Source organism: Canis lupus, chromosome 37 (assembly GCF_011100685.1).
Source record: "Canis lupus familiaris isolate Mischka breed German Shepherd chromosome 37, alternate assembly UU_Cfam_GSD_1.0, whole genome shotgun sequence".
NCBI classification, from domain to species: domain Eukaryota; kingdom Metazoa; phylum Chordata; class Mammalia; order Carnivora; family Canidae; genus Canis; species Canis lupus.
Window position 1 is genome coordinate 15951546 of NC_049258.1, and position 26907 is coordinate 15978452.

A 26907-nucleotide genomic window follows, 5' to 3' on the forward strand; every position below is an offset into this window, starting at 1 on the left:
AATTCTTTTTTATTTGAACTAAAAAGGTATACATGACCAAGTTTTTCAGTTGATGAAGACAGCAGGAATATAAAAAGCAAGGGTTCCATGATATTTGAAATATGCAGCACAATAAAAAATGGGGGGTTTTAACCTGCATTTTCATAGTGTATGTACATAGCCTGACTTAAACAGATCACTTCTGGTTAGGATTGCTAGATATCCTCATTTCTTCCAGAAAATGGGCTGCCCACATGTAGACAGTGTAGAGACCGTGAAAGCAAAGCTATCTCCTCTTTGTCCTCAGTCATAAGCAATGTGTACCTATGCTGTCACCACCCCCCCCCCATTAAAGGAGGCAGTGTGGGAAACAGTGGGGTCCAAGACCCTCATGGGAGCTTTTATTATTCTTCTGATCTTTAAGGCAACGTGATTTTGTGTGCCGTAGATATATTCAGTTAGGTTAGCATGCTCATTAAAATATAAATTTAAGATAGATAGCTTCCAATTGTGTAATACCCATTTATTTTTTTTAGTAACACATTTTAGTAGATCACCAGTAAGTGTTTCAGGATGCTTCCAGGACACTGATGCATCTAGAGATTAGTGCCTGGCCAGAAACTGGTTCTTAGAGCTGTCAGATTCTGATAATTAAAGTAAGTTGTATATGAATATAGAATTAGAAAATACTGTATAGTGGTTCAGATATTCAACAGGTAAACATTTTTAATAAATTTTTCACCTGGCCTCATTTGCTTTGTCCTTTTCTTTTGTACCTCGGGAGCCTTTTGCTTGTACCTAACAAAGAATACCTGTTTTTGTTAGGTCAAAAAATAAAACTAAGTTTTTAGATTTTACTTTATAGGATTCATCTTGGTAGGTGATTTAAATTATAAATTTTGTTTGGAAATTTAAAAAATGGAATTTCATCTCATTTTGTGCGTTGGTAATCCGTCAGATAAGTCGCAACTACTTTAACTTTTCTGTGGCATTTGTATCAGAATTGATCAGTTAATTTTTTTTATTCTTAGTGCGAGAAAAGAGGAAGAGCAACCATTTAAACCATGTAAGTAAACAGTTGAAAAGTTAAGTAAGAAATTAATAGTTTGAATTAAAAGTTATGTCTGCCATTATTTCTCAAAAATATAATGGATCCAATACTGTGAGCACTGTTAGGACATCTTTTTATAGATTTCCTAAATCTCTTCTAGTCTCCTCATTTTGTCACATGTACTCAGAAAGTCTTTGGCTTTAGTAGTGCCCATTTTTTAAGGGGTCTGACATTTAACTTATTTCAGTAACATGGGTATCGTGTAAGTTCTGCCTTCGATTTTTTTGCTTTAATTTTTTATTTTTTAGCCAAAGTAACAAAAATATAATACCTAAGTTAATCTTTAGCACTGTCTGTCTACTTCCTGTAGTGCCAGGTGAAAGCTTAGCTTCATCACTCCTTATTTCCCAGCCTCTGTTCAACCTGTATCAGGTTTTAATTAACTTAGAATCAATGTTTATGTTGTTATGACTGTGCAAATAATGTTCCCTGCTGTGCCATAGTTCTCTGCCTATGGCAGAGCCTCTGCTGAGCCTTCTCCTGTATACGCTCCATTCTTTTTCTTAAATATTTCTGAAACCCGAGCACTTCTGCACTTCTCCAGGATAATCCATCCCCCATTTTCCTAGCCAACATGATCTCAGCCAAATGCCATTAAATAGTTCCCTGGCGGGTCTTCCCGCTTTCACATTCTTCGTTTTTTTTGTGGAATTAGTTTCCTGATGATATGCACTCGCCTATTTTCTAACAGCAAATTTTCCCCCCAAATGTGGTAACATTTGTCACATGTCCATCAAAAATATTTTTCGTTTACTAAAACACATCTGTTCCATTTTTTTTCTTGGAGATAGGCTTTTGTCATTCTACTTCAGTAGACTAGACTGGTTTTCAGTAGGCTGGCTCTGTGTTTGTTTTCCTGGGATATCTCCTTGAAGTTATCTGAGATCTCACATAACTGCTGTCTCGTGTCAGATCCCCTATGTCCTAGATTCTGTGTTTCCCTTTGTCTTGTTATATGCCCTTGTTTTAATGGAGCACATTTTTCTGGGAATGGGCAGAAGTTTTTAGAGATCTAGCTTCTCCAAAACTCCTGCTCTTTGATAAAGTAGAGAATTCTAGGTTGAAATTAATTTTTGTAGTTCTGCAGACATCTCTGTATTCTCATTTACAGTGTTGCTCATAAATCTGTTGACATTGTGTGATACATTGTACGTTACCCATTTTAGTCATTGTTCCCCCATCCCTTCTTTCTCTGCAACCTTCTAGCATCTTCTCAATGTCTGAGATTCTGAAATTTCATAATATGGCTTGATATGGAGCTTTTCATTTTATTGGGGCCAGTAAGTCTGCAGACCATCTCTCCTTCTAGTGAATTTTTTAGTGTCTTTTTGTTTTTGTTCTGGTATTTCTGTTATTCAGATGTTGTACCTCTTAGATGGTCTCCAGTTTTCCTGCACAGATCTCTGATTTTTTTCCCCTTCTGCTTTCCATTTTGTGTTTTTGTTCTACGTTTTGGGGACTTCTTTGACTTTATGTTCTAACACATCTCTATTTAATACTGAGTTTTCTCTATCTTATTTTTAATTTATTGAGTTTTCTTATAGTCTGTCATTCTTTATAGTATCTATTTTTCACCAGTGCCATTTACATCTTAGAGTTTTTAAGAATTTTTAAAGTTTTTATGTGATTCTTAATTTTATCATTCCCATCGATTCTTTTCCCATTTTGATCTCTTTTGTTGGAGTCTTCTCTCAAATGTGTCATGATCCCTGCCTGTGTCTAAGGTCTCATTGGAAGAACCACAGGTGAGCAGGGCATGTTAAATGATGGGCCTCACCGCGGACATTTGGGGGCTGACTCTCTGAATTCTGAGCCTGCCTGAGGTTCTGTAAGACAAACTGGCTTTCTCGTTCCTGTCCCAGTCTCTGTAGGCATCCAGCTTGTGCTGTCTCTTCTGCTGTGTCAGTTGCCACTCCTTTGTCTAGTTTTTTCACCTTTCAAACATTAAAAAAGCACCTGCTATTTATATCCTATGTTGAGTATAACTCTGAAAGGAGGGGGAGAGGAAATAGATTTGTGATGAGTCCACCATGTCTTCAACTCAGAATGTGTTTTGAAAGTGTAAATCTAAATTCCACTTATGAGTAAGATCATATGATAATTGTCTTTCTCTGATTGACTTGAGTTTAAAGTGTTTATTCAATTTAATTACTGTTATTAATTCAGACAGTATTTTCAGTTATACCTGTAATTAGCATATTGCACTTTTCTACTAAGGCCTTGATTAAGAATTCAAACCATGCATCCTGTCATATTGTCCCGTTAATGTGCAACATGGATGAAGCAGTTTTCATTAATGCATAGTGTTAGAAATTTCTAAGTTGTCTTAGGAAAAAGAACTTGTCCTGTGAAAATGGGAGACACAAAAGTGAGCTTTAGCAGTAGGCACAATGGGCAAGCCCATGGGGGGGGGGCGGGCAGGATTTCAACAGATGTTTGACCTTTGATGGTAAGATTTGGGTTGTGATTTCCCCACAGATGTCTATGTATGATTATTTTCTAGTTTTTGCCATTGAACCATAAGTCTGTGAAATAACCCCTTACGTTTGTGTTAAAGATTGTAAAAGTCCATCTATTCTGTTAGTGCTGAATGAGTGAATATAAATACTGCTTTTGTCCCTGTCTATCCTAGTAACCAACTGAAATAATATCTATGAACACCAAACTGCCAATACTGTGTTTGCTATTTGATGTTTTTTGTTTTTGTTTTTTTAGTATTTGCATTTTATAACCCTGTGTTTGTCAGTGTAGTTTATCGAGACTGTGAAAGCTGGCAATCCTAAGCCTTTAACCATAAAAGACAATTGTCTTAAAATTTCAGCTAATTTTAAGCTAATAAATAATTACAGCTGATGTATCTAGGCTTTGCCCAGAGACTTAATTCTGCTGCCCTCTAGCTGAATGCTAGGTATTACTGAATACTGAGAAGTAGGCCTGGACTGATGAGAAGTGTTGAATGTTTCTTTGGTTGGATCTAGCCAGTAATAGACTTAAGTTGCTGATTCACTAGCCCCATCCCCCCATATATGGCTGTGAGATCACATCTAGTTAAAATTTTTTAATGTTTCACACTAATATTTTCAAAGACAAGCTAATATATATTCATAATAGAAAAAAATTCAAGGGAGGAAAGTGGGAGCAAATAATTTAGAACTCTACCAACTAGTCTATATTTTGGTGTGTTTTTTTCCTATTCTTTTTATGACTCCCCAGAATTTACTTTTATTATGATGTAATATATACCATATACACCTTACTAGTAGTGGTCTGAAAAGAAAACTTTCTTCCATTTAGAGCAAAAGTATTTAAATTAGTTAACCTTCATTTTTCATGCTGTATTTGAGAGTATTAAAATAACATATTAACTGAATAGCTTAAGGAGCATAATAACAGTTCTAGATGGAGTTGAACATTTCTGGCTTGAAGGAGAATTTAGTGATTCTTTTCAAAAATAGAATGTCTGGAACTTTTTGTTAATAAGAGGTAAATGGCTTTGCAGGAAAATATCTGAAATAAGCAGAATGGTGTTTTTATATACCACGTGGATATTTCTGATTATTGGCTACTGGCAGTTTTTAAATGCTCTATATCTTAAAAAGTATCAACTAGATTTTTTCCTTGCCCCATCTGTCATGTATAGGAGGGGGATGCTGACAGGAGAGTGTGACAGCACGGCAAATGCGATTTTATATTAATAGGAAGAAGGAAGGCTCATCTGAATTAGTAAAAAATAGAAACAAAAAAAACAACAAAACCAAGCATTAAATTGTTGATATTCTTTGGTATTGAATGCTGCTATTATTTTTAACTACTTAGAGTGACTGGAATTTGTATATTGGTCTTACATTAAGGAAGAGAATTATCTTAACATAGTTTAGGCTATTTCAGTATTTGTTGGTATATACTCAGGCTCTTCACAGATAAATGGATACTTCTAAAGTGTTTTAAAGATGGTTTATTCTATGGAGGGTCTCCAGAAGTTCATTGTCACCTCTCTGACAACATTGCAGATAAATTTTCACTAATTTGTAGTAAGATTTACCTTCCAATTGTAATTGATTTTAAATAATTTATCAGACACTTATTGAACTCTTAATTTGTCCCAGATTCTGTGTTCAGTAGTAGCTGGAGGTAGGAGGAGTAAGAGTCTTCCCTTCCCTGGAGTTTACTTTCTTATGAGGGGAACACCCTGCAAGCAATTGATAGCACTAACTAGTGGCAGATTAGAAGTATGAGCATACAGAAAAAGGAGAAGTTTTGTGATGTGGCTGCTGGCAAAGGTATCCTGGAGGTCAATGGGGTCAAGCTTGCTGGGACAGACAAGGAGGAAGAAAAAGGCATTGTAGGCAAAGAAACCAGCATGAGTGAGGCAGGAACTTGAGATGAGTGTCAAGTAACTTACAGAATAGAATTAATAAAAATTTTAAATGAATGGAGAGTACTCTGAGGTTATCACTTGAGTAATGTGATGGCAGTCTTATTTAAACATGAGGTTAAAGTTAAGTTCTCATAAGCTAGTTTATCTATTTTTTGGATGTGAGACTCTTAAAGGAATGCTCTCTTGTCCACCAGATAAGGAAACTGAGGCCCGGAGAGACCTATGGCCCTCTTGCTTATTAGTGATAGAGCAAACCCTGGCACAAATAGCCTCTGACTCAAGAACATTTGATTCATCACCCTGTCTCCTGAACTGATACATTTATTATGGGCTTTCATTTTCTGCAACAAAATGTTCTTGCACCAGTATTATATAAGGCATTACATTTTATTGTAGTAAATGAATAGTAGAAATAGAAAATAGCTGCTCTTCATTACTTTAGAAAAAAACACTGAAATCTTATTGTAAGCTTCTTAAATTATTATAAAGGGAATTTATAATAGGTGCTTGCCAGACTTGGTAATAGATAATTTATCAAGGGCAGTAGTTTATAACCCATTCCTTAAATCTCATGTGGGAGGTTAGAGTATCCACTGGGTTTCCCATAGAGCTGCACATGATAGCACACTCAAGCAGTTCATGAAGTATAAGAAAAATCTTAATGCTTTATCGTTTGACATTTTAACCGAGGAAAAAACACACTTTATAGGTTTAACTTACTGTGACATTTTCTTCTATTTCCCTTCCCCTTCAGGTATCTCCAGGGCAGCTTACTAAAAAGTATAGCTCATGCTCAACAATATTTCTAGATGACAGCACAGTCAGCCAACCTAATCTTAGAACCACAATAAAATGGTGAGTACAACTAGGTTGCCAAGGGCTGAGTGACAGACCCCCTCATGCTAAAACCATCCTAGCCATACTTGGTCATTTCAGTCATTTGATTGTCCTTTTAAATGATCAGGTTTAAGAAACTGGTGTCAATTTTATATTACTTTCAAGAACTTAAATTCTGTGACTCTTTAATTTCCATTTTAATCTTAGAGTGCATGGTGGAAGGGAAAGCCAGCTAGCAAATAAGTCCCAGAAAAAGTACACTTCTTACTTATTAATACATTTCTGTTGAACATAATGAGGAGGAGAGGTGCTTTTTATTGGCTGTTTCTAGAAAAAAGCATTTCTTTATGAATTATAGGCCTAAAACAATGTGCATTACTTTGGATGCTACTCTTGAAAGAAGGAGTAGTTTGCCCCCTACTGGCACCAGAGAGTATCTGCATTTAAATTTGATTGGATTTTTGTCAGATTTTCCCCATCGTGCATATTTTTTTCCTGCACTATTTCTGTATGAAAGTTAACTTCTCCTTTCTCTCTCCCGAAGAGGGGGAAAATATACCAAACCAATCTTAAGGAACAGATTCTTTTTTTTTTTTTTAATTTTTTTTTTTTTTAAGATTTTATTTATTCATGAGAGGGAGAGAGAGGCAGAGACACAGGCAGAGGGAGAAGCAGGCTCCACGCAGGGAGCCTGACGTGGGATTCGATCCTGGGTCTTCAGGATCAGGCCCTGGGCTGAAGGCGGCGCTAAACCGCTGAGCCACCTGGGCTGCCCAAGGAACAGATTCTTATGCTTAATTTCTTTATGGATGAAATTTTGCTTAACTGAAAATTATAAGTTAATAGATTATTTAATTTTTATTTTATGTATGTGTATAGATATAGGAATATATCTCCAGAACACTATGTCAGTCCATATATAAGAAAACTACAGCAGAGAACAATGAAAGAAATAGTTTTGGAAACATAGCTGTGGTCAGGTTTATACTTCAGCAAACACGAACAGTGTTGTGATGATGGAAACTATTCCTTAATTTCCGGGAGCACCTTATAATCCACAATTGGAGTTGCACTTTCAGAACAGTCTTAAGATGAACCTTTCAAGTTTATTTAAGAGAGGGAGAAAAAACAGACCTGGACATGCAGAGCTTCTGGACTTCGAGATTGGGCCAAAGAACATTATTAACATCTCTTTGGGACATGAATGTCGACTTTCCAGAACACTACTTCAAAATATTAATATCCTCATCTTTAATTTTATTTTCAGTCTTGAAAACAATTAGGTTATAAACTTAATTTTACTTCTAATGCACCAGCTTTGTCAGCTAATTAAATTATCAGTAGCTTTTACTTTAATTAAAAACCACAAGTTCACAATCATATTAATGTAACTTTCTCCTTTGTAACAGTAGTTGAGATCAAATTGTGTTTCAGCAAAAACCGAGCCCCAAAAGTCTAAAATCCTAAGTTTTGGCACCTAGCAAGTAATCACTGAATGCTTTTACTCAGCCAAGACACTAAATCCATGTGTTTTTTTAAAAAAACAAAAACAAAAAAACTCTACTTTGGCTAGAGTTTTTGAATTCAAAAGATTCTGAATGTTTTACTATAATTCAAAAGTGGTTTTAAAGATTAACCTTGCTCAAACAAGTAGGTTTCATGCTTGTTTTTCCCAGCTTCGTCTAATTTGTGAAAGTACAATAAACAATTTGCTCTCATTAAGTTTTAAAAATAATTTAGTATATTTATTGATAAAATAAAGGTTTACTGAGAAAATAGGGCAAATTGGCTTTTAGGAATGATTCTGAAAAATGTTTACGTTGGAGGTAGCACATTGTTCTCAGTGTGGGGGAGCTTATTAGAATCATTTATGCAACATTTTCCAAAAATCTCTATTTTAAAATACATATATTTCCTCCTCTCCTACCACACTCTCACAAGCCTTTTGATAGGCGGAGGAAGGATATGAGACATAATTATATGTACGAAAGTATCCGGGATGACTCATTCATTCCCAGATTTTGTTGCACATTGCAGTCACCTGGAGAACTTTAAAAGCCTTTCTGATGCCCACGTTATATCCAGTGTTGGTTAAGTCAGCACATCTGGAGGTGGAAGCCAAGCAGTTTTTGAAGCTCCTCAGGTGATCTAGCATGCAGCCAAGCTTGGAGAACCACTGCCTGGTTAGAGTGTAGGAGAAAGAGAACTGCTTCTGACCATTGGTGGGACCTTGGGCAAGTCATTTTTAAGCCTTGGTTCCTTATGTGTAAAATGGGTTGTTTGTTTAAATGCTATCTAAGATTTAGTGGTCCTTTTCATCATAGAACTTGGATTCTGTGATTTTAAAATAAAATTAAAGATTGAAACTGTTTGAAGCACTATAGAAGTATCCATCTTCGATGCTAATAGCATTAGAGGCCTTTTTCGAAAGTGCTCATATTCTATAGACCTAGCTATAAAATTCAGATTTGCCTTCCCTCGATTGTTTTGAGCTTCATTGTAGATACTGAGGGCAAAGGGAAGCATTTAACTTAACTAGGAGAACGCCTTTGTTGCCTAGTACAAAACATCTGTGAATAACTTAAGAATATAGTAACTTAGAGTGTATCTGTTCATTAATATTTTATTTAAACTATTTTGAAAATACCTGTCATTAAATATTATTCTGTGTAGTATTATGCTGCCTTGTTAGCACTGCTTATTTCGGGATAGCTAGACCTACTATTGTTTTTGTGGGTTCTTATATTTTCTATTAAATTTTCTAATTATGATTTTAAATTATTTTATTTGATATGAAACACTTTAATTATTTTCTTTTATGGAAATAATGGAAAGTGGGCGGGTTGATGGATAGTAAATTAAATCAGTTGAAATGCAAGGCCTAACCTTTTTTCTCTTTTTTTTAATACAAAAATTACTGTATGGCTTAAATTTAAGCGTGTGTACAAACAATAAAGCTTATCTAGGAGGAGGAAACATTTTGTGGGTAGAAGGACAAATGACAGGGAAAATGTATAATAATTTATATATAACTGTGGACCAAAACAGATCTTCTAACAGCGTATAATCTAGCAGTTTGGTAATCCTTTTTTTTGCCAAAAGCCAAAGAACTGAAACAAGAGGGAAAGCGCACATACGAACTGTTCTGAATAAGAGGATTTCAGGGCGCCTGGGCCCCTGGAAGGATCCTGACTCTCCCCAACCCCCTTTAAAAAAAGTCTTCATGGGTAACATAACATCAATTGTTACAATTTTCTTTTTCCTTTCACAGTGTGACCTTAGCAATATATTACCACATAAAGAACAGGTGAGCTCTTTTAAAATCTGTCTTTTTATTCCAGCTAATTAATTTGTAAGATATCAAGTTAAGTGTTAGGTAACAATATAGGTATTATTAAACTTATATAGTGCTTTTATTACATTACTGAAGACCCAAAGAGTATTTGTTGGTGGTGGTTTATACTGCTATTTACCATATTAGAAATTAAATTTCAGTATTTAAAAATTAAATCTACTGTATGTTAGAACAGGGTTTATATGTGGCACTATTGAAATTTTGAGCTAGGTAGTTCTTTGTTGTGGGAGGTCATGTGCATTCTAGGATAGTTAGCAGTACCCATGGCTTCTACTCACTAAATGTCAGTAGCACGTCTCCTTCCCTCCACACTGTGTCTCCAGATAACCCTGGGGAACAGAATCTCCACTGATTGGAAACCCCAGTGGTAACATAAATTTTTTTTTTAATTAAGTAACTGTTCCAAAATAAAAGGTTGAGTGAAAAGTATATCATTGATTTACAGTTTTACAAATCTCTTTACTACCTGGCTTCATAGAAGACAGGTCATTTTCATATCCTGTCCTCAGTGATCGGTTTTGAAGAAACTATATGGAGTAGACTCAGCCTCACTCAGATATGTAGTTGGAAAAGGTGTACTTTTAAAGGGTTCAGATAATTGTGGATATTCTATGATACTTTACTAAAAGTCCACAAGTGCTAATTTCTTAAATCATAATGGAATTTTAAAGCATAACAGTGAACTTGTACTCTAATGGAACCCATTGATCTATCTTGCACACTGATTGGATCTTTTACCTGTATGTGGTTTTATTTATTTTTTTAAAGATTTTATTTATTCATGAGAGAAACGGAGAGAGAGAGAGGGAGACAGAGACACAGGCAGAGGGAGAAGCAGGCTCCTTGCAGGAAGCCCGACATGGGACTCAATCCTGGGTCTCCTGGATGACGCCCTGGGCTGAAGGCGGCGCTAAACCGCTGAGCCACTGCCCTGTATGTGGTTTTATAATATGAATCAGTCAGTTGGAAAGTGCTAGTTCAGGTTTCTTCATACAGTGTCAAAAAAATCACTTTTGTTAGTATCACCACCCATCTTATCAGAAGAGTCTTTAAGTATTGAGAAACTGTCAAACTCACAATAGATGAAGGTCATAGTAAAAGGTACAAATTTTCCAAAATCCTGATTTTTCTTTTAGCTTGATAGCCTGGATTTTATCATTGGCAACAAATATTTAAGTTATTTTTCTTGAAGTTTCAGGCTCACTTTGTTCATTTTTTAAAAAAGATTTTTTAGGTTTAATTTTAAGTAAACTCTATACTCAACATAGGGCTTGAACTCATGACCCCAAGATCAAGAGTCACATGCTCTACCCACTGAGTCAGCCAGGCACCCCTCACTTTGTTCATTTTTAAGAGAATGACCGTCAGTTGTACTTTAAAAATAAAGATTGGCGCTCTGTGAAAAAAAAGTGGCTTGTTCAGCTCACAGCTAAGTCACACATGCTTCTCCTTTAACTGTCTTTGAGCATGCAGAAGTGTTTGGTATATACTTTCTACTTATTCAGAGTACTAGAAGGATAGAGGTTTAATAACACTGTTAAATCTTACTGCTTTATCAAGGATGTTCTTAAAGCAGAATATTTTTTCAACTGCAAGTGGCAGTGAAGACTAGAATGACTAGGTACAGCTGGCACCACTGCCTTGATTCATGCTAAGAAACAAGTAGTTTTACTCCCTTTTATTTTTTATATAGTCACTGCAAATGTCAGAAGTATATAAGCAAGTAACGTCATTAGTATTCCTATAAAAACATTTTTTACTTCATGGGCCCCTGAAAAGGGGAGCCCTAGAGGCCTGCAGACCACACCTGAAGAACCAGTGTCTAAATGGGCAGAACAGGGAAGCCTGGGTGGCTCAGTGGTTGAGCATCTGCCTTCAGCTCAGGGTGTGATCCTGGAGTCCCGGGATCAAGTCCCACACTGGGCTCCCTGCAGGGAGCTGCTTCTCCCTCTGCCTCTGCCTCTATCTCTCTCTGTGTCTCTCATGAATAAGTAAATAAAATCTTAAAAAAATAAAAATGAGCAGAACATGTTAGTGTGATCTTTTAAGTGGAAAGACTGATCTATTTTAAAATTTAAAAAAATTACATTTTTAACTCAGCCTATTTAAGAGAAACAAGAAATACGTGATAACATGTAGAGAACTACAGAGAAAAAAAGGGAGAAAACATGAATTTCATAATCACATTTATTAAATTCTAGAGACTTTATTGCCCACCACTACTGCTTTATAAAATAAATATTTGTGTATATTCCATTGTGGGGTTAGAATAGTGAAAATATATTTGGTTTACTAGCATTGCCTGCTAGGGAAAGTCTGTATTCTTAAAGTCCGCTCTGGCTTGGCTGGTCACTGTAGAAGAGATTTCACAGTGGGATCCCACTCCCACAGTGGGATCCACTCAGTGGTGAGGAATCCCTCCCTCTTAATGCAAAAGAATTTGTAAAATGGTTTGCTTTGTTGAAGGTTAAGCTTCTTCCACTCCCCTTTCTACTCCCAGCAGATATTTACTAAGATGTTAATTCCTGAAATAATTTTTTAAACGCATGTTTTTATTTTATAGAGATGCAAATAGATCTTTGGATATTTTTGATGAGAGATCACATCCACTCACAGTAAGTATCAGTTTTACCACTCACAGTGTCAGTTTCATTAAGTTGTATTTTTCTCTCATGCAGTTGTCTTTATTTCATGCTGATTTGATTTGAAATTAATTACTAGGAGAAAATTACTCCAGCTTGAAGTAAAAAATCATCTTAAGTCTTCTTCTCTAACCCATGTTGTATCTAATCATTTTACAAGGGAATGTTGCATAGGGGATATGACAGAGTAAGAACTGAGTTGCAGCTTTGTAGAATTAGTGAGCTAAAGTGAGTAAATGAAAAAAAAAAAAATTGAGTAAATGTCCCCAGATAACAGAAAGTATATCTTTTCAAAAGATAATTTTCAGAAACCACAAACAATATAAGTATTTGCAAATAAACCTAACATATGTTGTAATCTCTGTGAAGAAAATTAGAAAACAACTTAAATTTTAAATCCTTTAAAATAGCAATTTTAAAATTTGCTTCCTTAGGTGCTCTACAGACACATGTGACTGGTGACTATTGCATAGGTCAGCACGGTCTTTTTTTTTTTTTTTTCCAATTTTTTTTTTTTTATGTATTTATGATAGTCACAGAGAGAGAGAGAGAGAGAGAGGCAGAGACACAGGCAGAGGGAGAAGCAGGCTCCATGCACTGGGAGCCCGATGTGGGATTCGATCCCGGGTCTCCAGAATCGCGCCCTGGGCCAAAGGCAGGCGCCAAACCGCTGCGCCACCCAGAGATCCCAGGTCAGCACAGTCTTAATGGTTACAGGAAACTGAAAAAAGATTTTTTAAAATATTTATTTCACATGTACACACACACAAGTGTGGGAGGGACAGAGGGAAATGAAGAGAATCTCAAGCAGACTCCCCACTGAGCTTGGAGTCTGATGTGAGGTCTCCATCTCACAACCCCGAGATCCTGACCTGAGCCAAAACCAAGAGCCAAAACCAACTGAGGCACCTCAAAAATGTTTTTTCAAAGTTGATTGCAGAGAAGTGTAACGTGGTGATCAACCAGACTCTTGAGCCTAAAAATAACTTACGTTTGGATAGAATTCTGGGAGGGGGAAGTTAGAAAGGAATATATATATACGTTTTCTGAGGTCATGCCTATATTTTTCTTTAACAGATGGTAGTGTTGAATTGCTATGGTATATTATGATCCCATTGTTTATATTTTTTTTTTAAATTTTTTTATTTATTTATGATAGTCACACAGAGAGAGAGAGAGAGAGAGAGAGGCAGAGACATAGGCAGAAGGAGAAGCAGGCTCCATGCACCGGGAGCCCGACGTGGGATTCGATCCCGGGTCTCCAGGATCGCGCCCTGGGCCAAAGGCAGGCGCCAAACCGCTGCGCCACCCAGGGATCCCCCATTGTTTATATTTAAAAGACATGTCATCCAATCAAAATCATCTTACGGGGCATGTGGGCCCGAGTATAAAGACTACTGTGTTACGGGCACTTAAGTATTTTTCTTTAGTGGATACTTAAACTGCATTTTTTTCTTCTTTCAGCGAGAAAAGGTTCCGGAGGAATACTTTAAGCATGATCCTGAACACAAATTTATTTACAGATTTGTTCGTACTCTTTTCAGTGCTGCACAGCTAACAGCTGAATGTGCAATAGTAACTTTGGTAAGCTACTTCTTTCTTCTGTTTCTGTCTTATGCCTAGGGTATGGTCCAGCTTTCACATAGAAGTATGTTCCTGAAATGGTCATCAGAAGTTTATTAAGAGAAACCTATCAAAAGTAAAATACACACATTCGAGTTTAATAATGTACTCCTTATTCTTCAAAACATTGCTATTGCTTTTTCATCATAAAACAATTGCTATTAAAGGCAGCAGGAGAGATTTCTGGTTTCTCCGACCATACCTCAGCACACAAATGTACACACAGTGCACACAGGTATACCCATAGGAGGTGTGCTGGGGGGCTAGGGATAGGGTAGGTAGGCAGTTACAAAACCATCTGGTCCACAGGCGGAGACTCCTTTGATATAGCCCTAAGCTGAGTCCCAGATTATCCCTGTATTCCCCAGACAATTCTAACATGTGTCCTGATTGAGAACTATTGCCTTAAATTCTCTGTGCCTTGCTTGATGCATGTTAATCCACCCCTGCTGTCCTCTTGTGCCTGCCTTGAATCTGCCCAGGAATATAGTGCCAGAAGTACTTGGAAAGGCTTTGCTAGTTAGCCTGCTAAGCTATAGCCATATAGGGACCTTCATGTTATCCATACAGAATTCCTGTGGTAAGATTTTATCATTTGAAAAATAAATCCTATTTAAGTGGGAGGCAGCTGGGATTATTTTTACTCCTGCCTATAGCACACCCAGAGAGGAAGTTAACTGCATGGTCTAGAGGGAAAGAATACTTAGGTCAGCGCCTGTACTCCTTTAGTATCCAGCTAGAATTTAGGATTGGGGATTTGTGCTTTTGAGTAGAGACCCATCAGTGGGTGCTCGGGCCGTGTCTTTGAACTACAGACCATTTGGAGTGCTTAGCCCATGCTGGAGGGAGGCAAGAGTCATACTCCCCTATGGACCAAAAGGTGATGCCAGAAGGGAGAGCAGCTGGGTTGGAAGAGGGGGAATTCTTTGTAGACAGGTTAAGCATGACATACTCATGAGACAGAGTGACACTGTCTAGTCATCACTTGAATATGTGGAACTGAGCATGAATCCAAGCTAGAGAGAGGTAGGGAATTAACTAGTAGCTGTTCAAATGCAGAGAAAAGGATAGAATAAAAAGTGGATAGAAGCTAGATCTGTAAGGACAAACAGCACTTAGGGGACAAGTTGTCAGAGGAGAGGCTAGAGTGGTAGGAACCAGGAGGGAATAATAAAAGAGATGCCAAGACGGAGAGGTTCAAGGAGAGAGTGGTGAAAAGGCCAAATGCTGCCAAGCAGTTGCCCGTTCCATACCCACTGAGTACCTAGTCTGTGTCACTATTCTGAGTCTTGGGGACAGAGGAGAAAACAAGTGGAATAAAGTTCTTGCCTTTATATAGCTTATATCCCAGCGAGGAAGAGATGAGTTGTTTTTTTGTTTGTTTTTTCAAATGAGCGTTACCTGAATATTTCAGGTAGTGGTTAAATCCTGAGAAGAGAAGGCAGCATGAAGGGGCAAAGTGGTTAGAGGGGCGCACCAGTTGGAGATAGCATGATCAGGACAGGAGGGTAACACCCAAACCATGACCCACATGATGAAGATATGAGCTCTGGCCTTATAGGCAGAGGGGACAAGGGCAAGATGGAGATGGGAACATGTCTTGTGTTTTCATGGAACAGCGAAGTGGCCAGTGGTCAGATGAAGAACGGGAGGAACAACATGGGAGATGAGGTTCCAGAAGGGCAGTGCCATATCTTCCTGGGCCCGGTAGCTCACAGGCCTAGGAAGATGGGAAACTTGTTTGATGAGAAACCTCTGGCAGACCTTGAGCAGGGGTATGAAGTGCTCTTAAGAGGCTGTCCTGGCTGCTCTGGGGACAATAGACTGTAGTGGGAGTCAGAGCAGAGGACGAGAGGTAAGGAGGCAGTGACCGTGCTACAGCTGTGAAGTGACAAATAGAAATCAGTCAAATCACTGATGAAGGTAGAGGTAACAAAAATTGCCGATGGGTTGGAACAGGATTAAGTCAGATGGAGGCCAAGGCCTTAAGTCAGGGGCTAGGCCAGTAGCAGTGCCCTTTAGGTTACCAGGGAAGACTTGAGTGCAGAGTTGGGGTGAAGGCCCCTGGGGAGTCTAGCGGCAGGCGGCGGGCTACCAGGAGATGAGAAGCCAGCATGGGGCATTTTCTGTGAGCAAAACAAGAGGAGGGGGGCCGTGGGCAATATAAATACATTCATATTGGGGAAAATCTCTGGCAGAGAAGGAAAAAACTTTTCAAAAAGACATTGTGCGAACAGTTCTGCACAGGTGAAAGAAGAGTTACTTCAGTGAGAAGGAAATCTCATTCCTACTGACACAGGAGAGCCAGGGGGTAAATGAGGTTGGGGGATTCCAAGTTTGCCAGTAACGATGATAGGAAGTTGAGAGATTGCCAGTGTTATAGAAGTGCTTTCCCAGAAAGTACGGAGTTGAGCCTTGTAGGGAAGTTTGTGAGTTTTAGGGGAATGGGAGCAGAATTTCACTAAGAACATACAGTGTTCTAAGAACCATTTGTTTTGAAAACAGTCGAGTTTGGAGAATATGGGCAAATCTGACTGGCAGTCTGACAACCTTCAGATGATAAACACTCTAAAATTGGACTTTTCTTCTTGTCAAATGGCATATATACTCTTCTGCAGAGCACCCTTTGAAGTAACAACAAATCAGGGCTTACCTCTGTAATCTTCCCTCAGCTGTTAACTCCGCCCAGGTCTCTCTAGAGCAGACTTTTGAAACAGGGGAAAGAAATCCGGGAGTCCTCTCACGGCAGGTTTAGAGGAGTCCCAGGGTTGCAGAACCTGGCAGGTCTCTAGCACTTTAAAAGCGGCAGAATTGACTAAGCTGAAGGTTACATAAGACAGAAACAAATTATTGTGAAATGATAATGGAGATGTGAAGATGAGGAAATAAGAGGAGGACTAGCCTTTGCACGGATGTTCCTTTAAAAGACACCAGATATTAGAGGAATAATTGACAGGAATACTGCAAGACCGGCCTCAAGCACACCTGTTTGAACTTCCTGTCCTGCTGCACCACACGGCAGCCACTGGGAGGCTCTCTTGACCACCAGTTTTTATCTTCGGGCTTGTGCCGCAGAAGGACTCCTTGCTGTGGAAGGGGGAAGGCAAACGTGCTCCTAGGACCCGGGGTTTTACGTATTCTGGTCATCTGGAAGATGACCAATGATCATGTGACAACCAGCCAGGTAGGGTACCGTGCTCGGGGCAGGCACTCGGGTTCATTGAACAGCTTGAATCTGTAATCAGTTGTACTGAATCCATTCCCTTTATGAATGGGAAGGTTAACAACCCAGTGCCTGTGCTCAGGATGCCCTTCACCGAGATATCCATTCATTGCCGTGACCAAGGCTAGGAATTCACATGGGCAGAGTAGGCAACAGAAGTATCCGACCCACGGCTGTGACCTGGCCGCTGGCTTTGGCTGGCGGAGCCAGGTCTTTGTAGACCTTTGTAAGAATAAAAGGCATGTAAAAAACAGATGCAATCTGTCATTCCTAACAGTTCTTATCACAGCACTTAAACTGAACTAAAATCAAAGACCAGTGCTCTACTTTTGCAGGTTTACTTAGAAAGGCTTTTAACTTATGCTGAGATCGACATTTGTCCCACTAACTGGAAAAGAATTGTCTTGGGAGCCATTCTTCTTGCCTCCAAGGTTTGGGACGATCAGGCTGTATGGAATGTGGACTACTGCCAAATCCTGAAGGACATTACAGTTGAGGACATGTGAGTCTGTAAGGTTTGGGTGAACTTCTAACCATTTCCCAGCGCCGCCTCTGCTCCGGTAAAGTTTACATTTTAAGAAGCAGTTTTAAAGGTTACATTGGGCAGAGAACTGAAATAGGCAAAAATTACGGCCTTCCCATCTGGCTATGGTATGACAATTCCTGTTCGCCATCGTTAATTGGTAGGTCTTGATGTGTTACTGTTGTAATAATGTGAGTGGTAAATTGAAGTATATTTTTCTGGTGGTTTTGGCATTTTACAGGCTTACTATCAACACAGTATCATAAGTATCTTCATGGCTTTCTTAAAGCTGTGTGCCAGTGCCAGTCCATTTTTAAGAGGCCCGTGCTGACCTTTAAAATAAATGTTTGGCCACTATTAAGGTCTTAGGGTCTCCAGACTAGTGAGAGGTTATACCTTCAGCTCGAGTCAGCTTCTGCTGGTCTTTCTCTCCTTTTTATCTGAAGTTCTGTTGTTCCAGAAACCATGGTACAAAAGTAGCCACGTGTATGAAGGTTTCAGATCCCAGTGCTCCTGCCTCCTCCCCTGCTAGGAGTATTGCACCTGCCTTAAAATAGGTCTGAGGAGTTAGAAAGCTCCTGTTTCTCAGGCTGTCCCAAAAAGCATCACTAGGATATCACCACGTGCCTGTGGTGGTTGAGGGTCTCCTGGGGCACTGCGGAACCACAGCAGTGCTTTGCGGGGCCTTCTGTTAGCCATGAGGGTGTTCCTCTCAGGTGGCATGCTGACACGGGAGTGAAACACCAGACTTAGTGAGGGCTTTCGATTTGGCCACCCTGACTTCCATGAGGGCCCTGAGGGTGATAAGCAGGATGAGCCAGTGAAGTATTTCCAGTAGACGCTCTCAGGGTGCCCGCCTGAGAGTGAAAACGTATGTACGTCTTTGTGGGTGGCATCTGGGGAAAATGCGGAAGAACACGTCTTGATTCTACAGAACAGCATGGGAAGATTAAGATCATGGCAGGCAGTGGCAGGTTTGTTTTTGTTACCTTTGCCCATTACTCTAGATAAGATTGTCATTCAGAATTACCAAAGTGCATATTTACAACCGAAGTGAGGATACTTAGGTGACTAGGAGAAGGGGATTGTTGGTGGCTGTCAGGGTGGCTCTTGATAGTAGTGTAAACTGAGTGGGCCCGGAGATGCTGCTTGCAGCCATGGTAGCAAATGATGTAATGGCAAATAATTGGAAACGAATCAAAGTACCTCTGGAAGTTGCAGGAGCTAAAGTGACTTTGATAACCACAGTCATCAGTCTGCAAACTCTGGTTCCTTGAAGGAAGAAAAATGGGCAGTTGTGAACACTAGCCCTACCATGGTGACAGCTGAAATTTTCTCAAAACCTTCAACGCACCTGGCTGAGACAGATTCTAGTGAAAACCTCAGCACATGCTGCGAAGTGTGTGAGCTCCTAAGAGTGACTTTCCAGGAGCAGGGGTGGCAGTGCCTAGCTACAAGAAGACCGCTTCCCTAATAATACATTTTGTGTACAAACAGAGCAGCACCAGGAGCTAGGTTTATAATAGGCTACTTTTGTTTATCATCTTTGGAAATTGGAAAGCATTACAACAAAGTGTTTAATACACATTTGTTTTATCTCCCTGCTGTTGACTTCCATTTGAAATAGTCTCATTTTGAGTCTAAATTGAAAAATTGTGTCTTTCAGCTTTTTCTTCAAACTTTCCAACATCTATGCTTTAGAATATGTTCCCCTTCAAAAGAATAAGTTAAACTGAGCAGCTGCTATTCAGAAGATTTGCTGTGCCTGTAAATGGTGTGCTATTCAGCCATTTGGCTATTTAAAAAACAAAAAACCCAGAAGATGCATATTCTATAGGCATAAGGCTTTTCTCCAGTGATTAAACCTTTATTAATAGACATGTTAATCCTATGAAGTACTGTATTTCCACACAATTAAAATGTATTAGTGGAGAAAATATAAAAGGGATCGTGAAGTGCGTTTATTCCTCTAGTAAATTAAGTCCTGATTAGCTGATTATCAAAACATTATCTGATTTACATTTCTATAGACTCACAGCCATATGAACAGGAAATTAAATTTGGAAGTAGGTTCAATTGGGTTTAAAATTCAACAAATGCGAACCTCCTCTCTGCTCATATTCTGAATGCTCCCCGTACCATACAAGAGAGGAGAACATCAACGTTTGTTGATCTGTCCAACGGATAAAATATTAAAACTTTAAAACCAAGAAACCAAATGTTATAAAGTAAGCTCCTTTGTGTTTGTTCAGGTATTTTTATGTAACTTTTTAAAAGGATTACTGTGAAAGTGGCAAATTTTATATTTATTTACTTAAACATTTAACAAGTGAGCTTTTGTGGTCACGTGGAGCAAAGGACTACTCCCAACATTTTTCTTTCCTATTTTCTTGAACTCGCCCCCTGCGGGTGTGTTCATTCTCTTCTGGCAAGGGGTGGTGACACATCTCGGGCTTGCATTCCCAACCCGAGAGAAAGGCTGTTTGAGTCCAGTGCTCTACCAGAGGTCAGATCATAGTGAGTTTAGTCTAGCCAAGGCATCTCTTTGATCGTTCTGCCCTCCAGAGTTTAAAAAGTGCATCCTGGCCTGTCTTAGTGACAATTTCTTGCCGTAGTAAGATTAAGGTGAGCGGAAACTTGCATTTATGTGTGCCCTTTGACACAACCCCATGTACTGGGGCGGGGGAGGGGATTCCCCTTTCCATCGAATCTAGCTTTATTTATTTATTTATTTGAGATGAATCCTTGTTGCTTCAAGAGTTTTCGCCCTCAGAGATAATAGCAGTGGCTCTCGATGGATCCATTTGTTGCCGTGGTGATGTGCCCACTCCTTTTGTTGGCGCGTCTCCACTTCAATAAGCCCCTTCCTGTTATCGGCCCGGTGAAAATGTCTGCGAGTTCTTCAGAGCTAATAAACAGCATACATCATTCCTTTCATCTGATCACTATAGTGGGGCCTTGTGAGTGAGCCTGGAGCCTGAATCGTACAGCTGCACTAATGGAACTCTGAAGAATGAGCCCCTGAGTCAGCAGCAGGAGTGCATAAGAGGGCCATAACCTCTTCCCCCTTGTCCCAAACTCAAAGTGCTGGGATGCAGAAAGGACCACAAATAGCTGTACCTTGTTTGAGCGTGAGTTTACTGAGCTACTGGGTAGCCTCTATTTGTCTCAAAACAGAATTTAGAGCCTCCTAGTAGCTCAGAAGGAGACTTTTGAAGATTGCCCGATTGACTAAAATTGTCGTGTGTTGGTTTTGTTGTCTCCTCCCTTAGGAATGAGATGGAAAGGCATTTTTTGGAGCTACTTCAGTTTAATATTAATGTTCCCTCCAGTGTTTATGCCAAATACTACTTTGACCTTCGCTCCTTAGCAGATGACAACAACGTGAATTTTCTGTTTGCTCCTCTTAGCAAAGAAAGAGCACAAAACCTAGAGGTAAGGCTGTGAAATCATTAGGCGGGGTTTTCTGTTAGCCACCAAAACCAGCATCTGTGGCTAAATCTCATTAAGCAGTGATTAGCAACATGGAAAGCTTTTAAATTAACACATCGAAGAAAAAAAAAAACATCGAAGAGCTTAACCCTTTGGTGGCAGATTCCCTTTGTCTTTTATGATTTATATGAGAATCTTACATTATGAAAAAATATAGATATTTCTTCTGTAACCATAGTTCAGAATATCTTAAATTTAACCTTTTTTTTTTTTTTTCAAATTTAATCTGTTCCTAATGGTAATGGTTTTCCCTTTGAGCCTCTACCCTTCCATATAATCATACATGGATAGTTTGATTATATCCCTAATCATATCTATGTACATAATCTATCCACCATTCTTAACTGTTTTTTACTCAGTTTGCAAATTCATGCCACTGTTTTCTACAGGTAACACAGGTCAGTCCCATGAGTTTATTAGAGAAAGCATGGCTCACCTGAGAGGCTCACCTGTGAGACTGTACAATGTGTGTTTCCAGTACTGCTGTAGAGAGTTCATGGATTTTTAATGGAATGGTAACAAATAAGAGACAAAGTCATTATGGTTTATGACTTTGAGTATACAGCAAAGTGATTCACAACTGAAATTTCAAGACACATTTTAAATGGACACTTTTGTGGCACCTTGGTATAGCTTAGAATAAGTTATTTTCTGCGATGGTTAATGTGCAGGTGAAATAGCACTTTTTGGTGCTTCGGTCATTAGACCTCCGACCTTCCAACAAAGCCCAGACATGCCTGCCCTGTTAGAATTCGCTTAGAGGATAAAAGAACCAATGAAGCCTAGAAGTTGGATGGCTGAGTAAATGCTGATTTTCCCCCAGGTGTATGTTCATTACGTTGAAGGAACAGGTGTACTGGGAACAGGTGATATTGCTGTTAGGAGCCCGTCAGAATACCTTTGACATTTTTGGAATCCAATTTGTAAATAAGCAAATTCTTCTTTGCCCATCAATCTAATCCTAGCCTTTTAAGGATATTACCTTAGTGAATTGGCAGGAAGTAGCATTCTCAGAACCTGGGTGTGTAGACCCCCGCTATCCAGGGTAGCAGTAACTATGTGGCTTATCAGTGATGCTTTTTTTTTTTTTTTTTTAAAGGCTGGAACCCTCTTTTTTAATTGTTCTTGTGTTCTATTTGATTGACTTTCCCAGGCCATTTCCAGATTGTGTGAAGACAAATACAAAGACTGGTCTCGAGCTGCTATGAGAAGGTCTTTCAGCGCTGATAATTTCATTGGTATTCAGCGCTCTAATGCCATCCTTTCTTAAGGGAGGTGTGGGAGGGGTTGGAACACCGTGAACCCCTCATTCTACAAGGACTGGAGGAATACCACCTCTCCTCACAAACCAGCAAAGTTAATATTTTCATCTAAAAGAAAGACCTCGAATTCAAGAGACTCGTGGACCACAAGGATTATGCTCATAGGAAAGAACGGGACTTTGTCAATGCAACACTCTTTTGTCCTTTTTAATGTAAACAGAGTTACAAAAACCACTCCAAAGCAAAAGCTCCAACCCACACACATATACTTGCTTACTATATTGGCTGATAGCTATGAGCTGAGAGGTTTTTTCTTTTTTAATTCAAATTTTTAGACACTAACTACATGACTTTTTTGTTTTCCTATTTTTTTTCTTGCCCTCTCCCCCAATATTGCTGCATATTTCTTTAGAATCAATGCAGTATTACCATGAAAACATGGGACTCCTAACAACTCATAAAGCCACTTAGGAACAGACTGTAGCATTGTTAGGTATTGAAGGGTTCTTCCTCCCTATTTTATCATTGAAGCTGCTAGTCATTATTGGCAATCAGTTTAAACCAAAAAGCTGCTGAGTAACACTTGTCATTCAGATTCTTTGCAAGCACTACTTATTAGCATATTAGTATGTTGAGAATCATAAACGGAGAAAGTATGTTATCGATTGATTATCTACTTCTGTTGGGTCCATGCTGCATTTCTTGTGAACTATAATGGTGCTTCTCATTTTCTGATGATTTTCCATTCTTAAATATGTGTATTAAAAGATATTTTCATAATTCCAGCCAACATGGTGGGCCGGTGGTAACAAGCAGATAGTGAAAAGGAGGTGTCCTGAAAATCTTAGTGCAACTTTAAGCTTTAATATAGTGTGCTTGGGCCCTCCAGGGCACTGCTGAAGTATAAATGCTACCGACTTACAAAACACCATTTGAAAGTGTGTAGTTATGTCTTGTAAACTTACCTAGTTTTGTAAATTTTAGATACTAGACTTTTCGATGATTGCCCCTCTTGAAGATGGCAAATGCTGGCTGGAACAAAAAAATAGTTAAAACGAAAAGTCTACTAGACTTTTCGATGATTGCCCCTCTTGAAGATGGCAAATGCTGGCTGGAACAAAAAAATAGTTAAAACGAAAAGTCTACTAGACTTTTCGATGATTGCCCCTCTTGAAGATGGCAAATGCTGGCTGGAACAAAAAAATAGTTAAAACGAAAAGTCTAGTATCTAAAATTTACAAAACTAGGTAAGTTTACAAGACATAACTACACTTTCAAATGGTGTTTTGTATGTTGGTAGCATTTATACTTACACAAGTATCAAAGCTTAAAATTGTACTAAGACTTGAGAGATGCCTCGTACCCTCCCCTTTTTAAAATAGTTCTTTGTAGGGGCTTTGCTGTTCACCTCTTTTGACCATCTGAGTTTCTTTTTTCTACATTTGGTAAAACTTATGAAGAGCCATGGTAATTCACATGGAATAAACTGAAAGGAACTGGACTTTTAATTGTAGTGATCTGAAAGTAGGTGATCTGAAACAGCTCTTCGAGCCTACGGGTTAACCTGGCTGGAGGGGTTCTCATTTCCAGTCCTGCTGTTTAAGAGGAACCCTCACCTCAGGCTTTAAAGGGCAGGGAGTTAAGTAATCAGTCTTCTAGGAGGTTGGTAATGATGTTATTTAAACTTGAAATGTTTAAAAAAAAAAAAAAAAAAAAAGATTAGTGTTCCTAACCATGTGAAATCTTTCTCCTGCCTTCTCAAATGTAATCCAGGAATTTTGCCTGTAAACCTCGCATGTCTGGGCCAGGGATACTTTCTCTCAGTATAGCAAGGCTTCATATTATATTGAGTGCTGTGGGTTCCATCATTTTTAAAGGACAGACACATAAATGATAAGGGGTTAACCTGGCTGGAGGGGTCTCCTTTCCAGTCCTGCTGTTTTTAAGAGGAACCCTCACCAAAAAACAAACAAAAAACAACAACAACAAAAAAAAAGGCAAAAAAAAAGAGGAACCCTCACCTCAGGCTTTAAAGGGCAGGGAGTTAAGTAATCAGTCTTCTAGGAGATTGGTAATGATGTCACTTAAACTTGAAATGTCAAAAAAAAAAAAAATTTAATGTTCCTAACCACGTGAAATCTTTCTCCTGCCTTCTCAAATGTAATCTAGGAATTTTGCCTGTAAACCTAGCATGTCTGGGCCAGGGATACCTTTTCTCAGTATAGCAAGGCTTTGTATTATATTGATTGCTGCAGGTTCCATCATTTTTAAAGGGCAGACACATAAATGATAAGGGGTTAACCTGGCTGGAGGGGTCTCCTTTCCAGCCTTGTTTAAGAGGAACCCTAACCTCAGGCTTTAAAGGGCAGGGAGTGAAGTAATCAGTCTTCTAGGAGATTGGTAATGATGTCACTTAAACTTGAAATGTTAAAAAAAAAAAAAAGATTAGTGTTCCTAACCATGTGAAATCTTTCTCCTGCCTTCTCAAATGTAATCTAGGAATTTTGCCTGTAAACCTAGCATGTCTGGGCCAGGGATACCTTTTCTCAGTATAGCAAGGCTTCGTATTATATTGATTGGGGCAGGTTCCATCATTTTTAAAGGACAGACACATAAATGATAAGGGGTTAACCTGGCTGGAGGGGTCTCTTTCCAGTCCTGCTGTTTAAGAGGAACCCTCACCTCAGGCTTTAAAGGGCAGGGAGTTAAGTAATCAGTCTTCTAGGAGATTGGCAATGATGTCACTTAAACTTGAAATGTAAAAAAAAAAAAAAAAAAAAAGATTAGTGTTCCTAACCATGTGAAATCTTTCTCCTGCCTTCTCAAATGTAATCTAGGAATTTTGCCTGTAAACCTAGCATGTCTGGGCCAGGGATACTTTCTCTCAGTATAGCAAGGCTTCATATTATATTGAGTGCTGCAGGTTCCATCATTTTTAAAGGACAGACACATAAATGATACGTAACAGTATATCAAATATTACAATCTACCACCTCAAAAAACATTGTTTATGGAGTTCGGAGCTTGGAGAGTTAAGTATTGATTGATTGCAGTTTTATTTTGAAAAGAATGCTACAACTTATGTGGTTTTTCTTCCTCATGTTTATATTAAAAGCTAATAAACTCTATTTTAATTAAAATCCGGCTAGTGTGTTTGTACCCCGTCTCTTGGTTCACATAGCATTCCATCTCTGCCTAACTTGGATCCTTTGAGTCGGCTCTGACCCGTGAGTAGGGTCTTGACAGCATTTTCAAACTGACCATTCGTGATTTGGTTTGACCCTTGTCTCTAGTTAGTGTCATCATGTATTTCTTTGGCTTTTGCTCTTTTCAGCCGAAAGACCTTTTTTTAGTACACTTAAAATCACTGGCCACGTACTCAGAGGCATCACACATTAGACGGCATCTTTGAACGGCTCCTTCTTGTGCCAAGAGGAAAAAGCACACCAGAAGGAAAGGTAAAATATACCAGAGAGCAAGGAATTACAGGAAAGCTACAGAAACAGAACGTGAGGCTTTTAAGCAGTTAAAACCTGGGAAAGAGGGCAGCCCGGGTGGCTCGGTGGTTTAGCGCCACCTTCAGCCCAGGGCCTGATCCTGGAGACCAAGGATCAAGTCCCATCGGGCTCCCTGCATGGAGCCTGCTTCTCCCTCTGCCTGTGTCTCTGCCTCTCTCTGTGTCTCATGAATAAATAAATAAAACCTTTTTAAAAAAACCTAGGAAAGAAAATGGAAGAACTAGAATAATCGTCGCTGTAAAGAGAAACTGCCCACCTATTTTGACTTTTTAGAATACTATTTTCAAAGTCACATTTAAGTGAGAAATATGCCAAATCTTCATCAGGTTTAAAGCTAAGACTTTGGGCAGCCCGGGTGGCTCAGCAGTTGGGTGTCTGCCTTCGGCCCAGAGCCTGATCCTGGAGGCCTGGGATCGAGTCCCACGTCGGGGTCCCTGCAGGGAGCCTGCTTCTCCCTCTGCCTGTGTCTCAGTCTCTGTCTCTCTCTCATGAATAAAGGAAATCTTAAAAAATTAAGACCTTAGCCGCTCCGCTTGAGCAATACTCTAAAGCCTGAAGCTGCTGTATTTTCATCATCTACCTTAATTCACTGCGTAAGGTCAACTTTTCAGCTGATCCCTTTGTTCTTGATAAACTGTTGGTGAGGTTAAATGATCTGACTTCATGTAGGAGGACGGTCTGTCACAAATCACTGTAAGACTGTACCCTTTACTACGCCGACTACTAAGCAGAAGTGCTGACAAGGGTGGTCAAAGGTTAAATGAAAATCTGGGGGGAGGAACGCGACCTGAGTAGCTTCAAGAACAAGTTGGCAGAATGAGGTAGAATCACAGATTGTTCTTTCCCTGTTGGCTTTAATTCTAGATGGCAGTACAGACATTTTGATAAATGGGAAATTGAGTCAACTTAGGGTGAAAGTAATAAACATCCCCGAAAGCTGGTAGGTTCTCCGACAAACGTCACA

At 39.1% G+C, this 26907-nt stretch overlaps 1 protein-coding gene across 2 annotated transcripts in view; it reads left to right on the forward strand.

Moving 5' to 3' along the window:
• The window catches only part of CCNYL1 (cyclin Y like 1), a 38130-nt gene extending 12885 nt beyond the window's left edge, over positions 1-25245 (forward strand). Inside the window, exons 3-10 of one of the 2 annotated variants that reach the window (XM_038585573.1) lie at positions 1011-1045; positions 6223-6323; positions 9577-9612; positions 12224-12275; positions 13767-13886; positions 17484-17650; positions 20944-21106; positions 22317-25245. In XM_038585573.1, coding sequence (XP_038441501.1) covers positions 1011-1045; positions 6223-6323; positions 9577-9612; positions 12224-12275; positions 13767-13886; positions 17484-17650; positions 20944-21106; positions 22317-22433 — 791 coding nt within the window. In that variant the 3' untranslated portion in view covers positions 22434-25245. The remainder of the gene's footprint in view (positions 1-1010; positions 1046-6222; positions 6324-9576; positions 9613-12223; positions 12276-13766; positions 13887-17483; positions 17651-20943; positions 21107-22316) is intronic. The other variant, XM_038585574.1, reaches the window with a different exon arrangement.
• The last annotated feature ends 1662 nt before the right edge of the window (positions 25246-26907 follow it).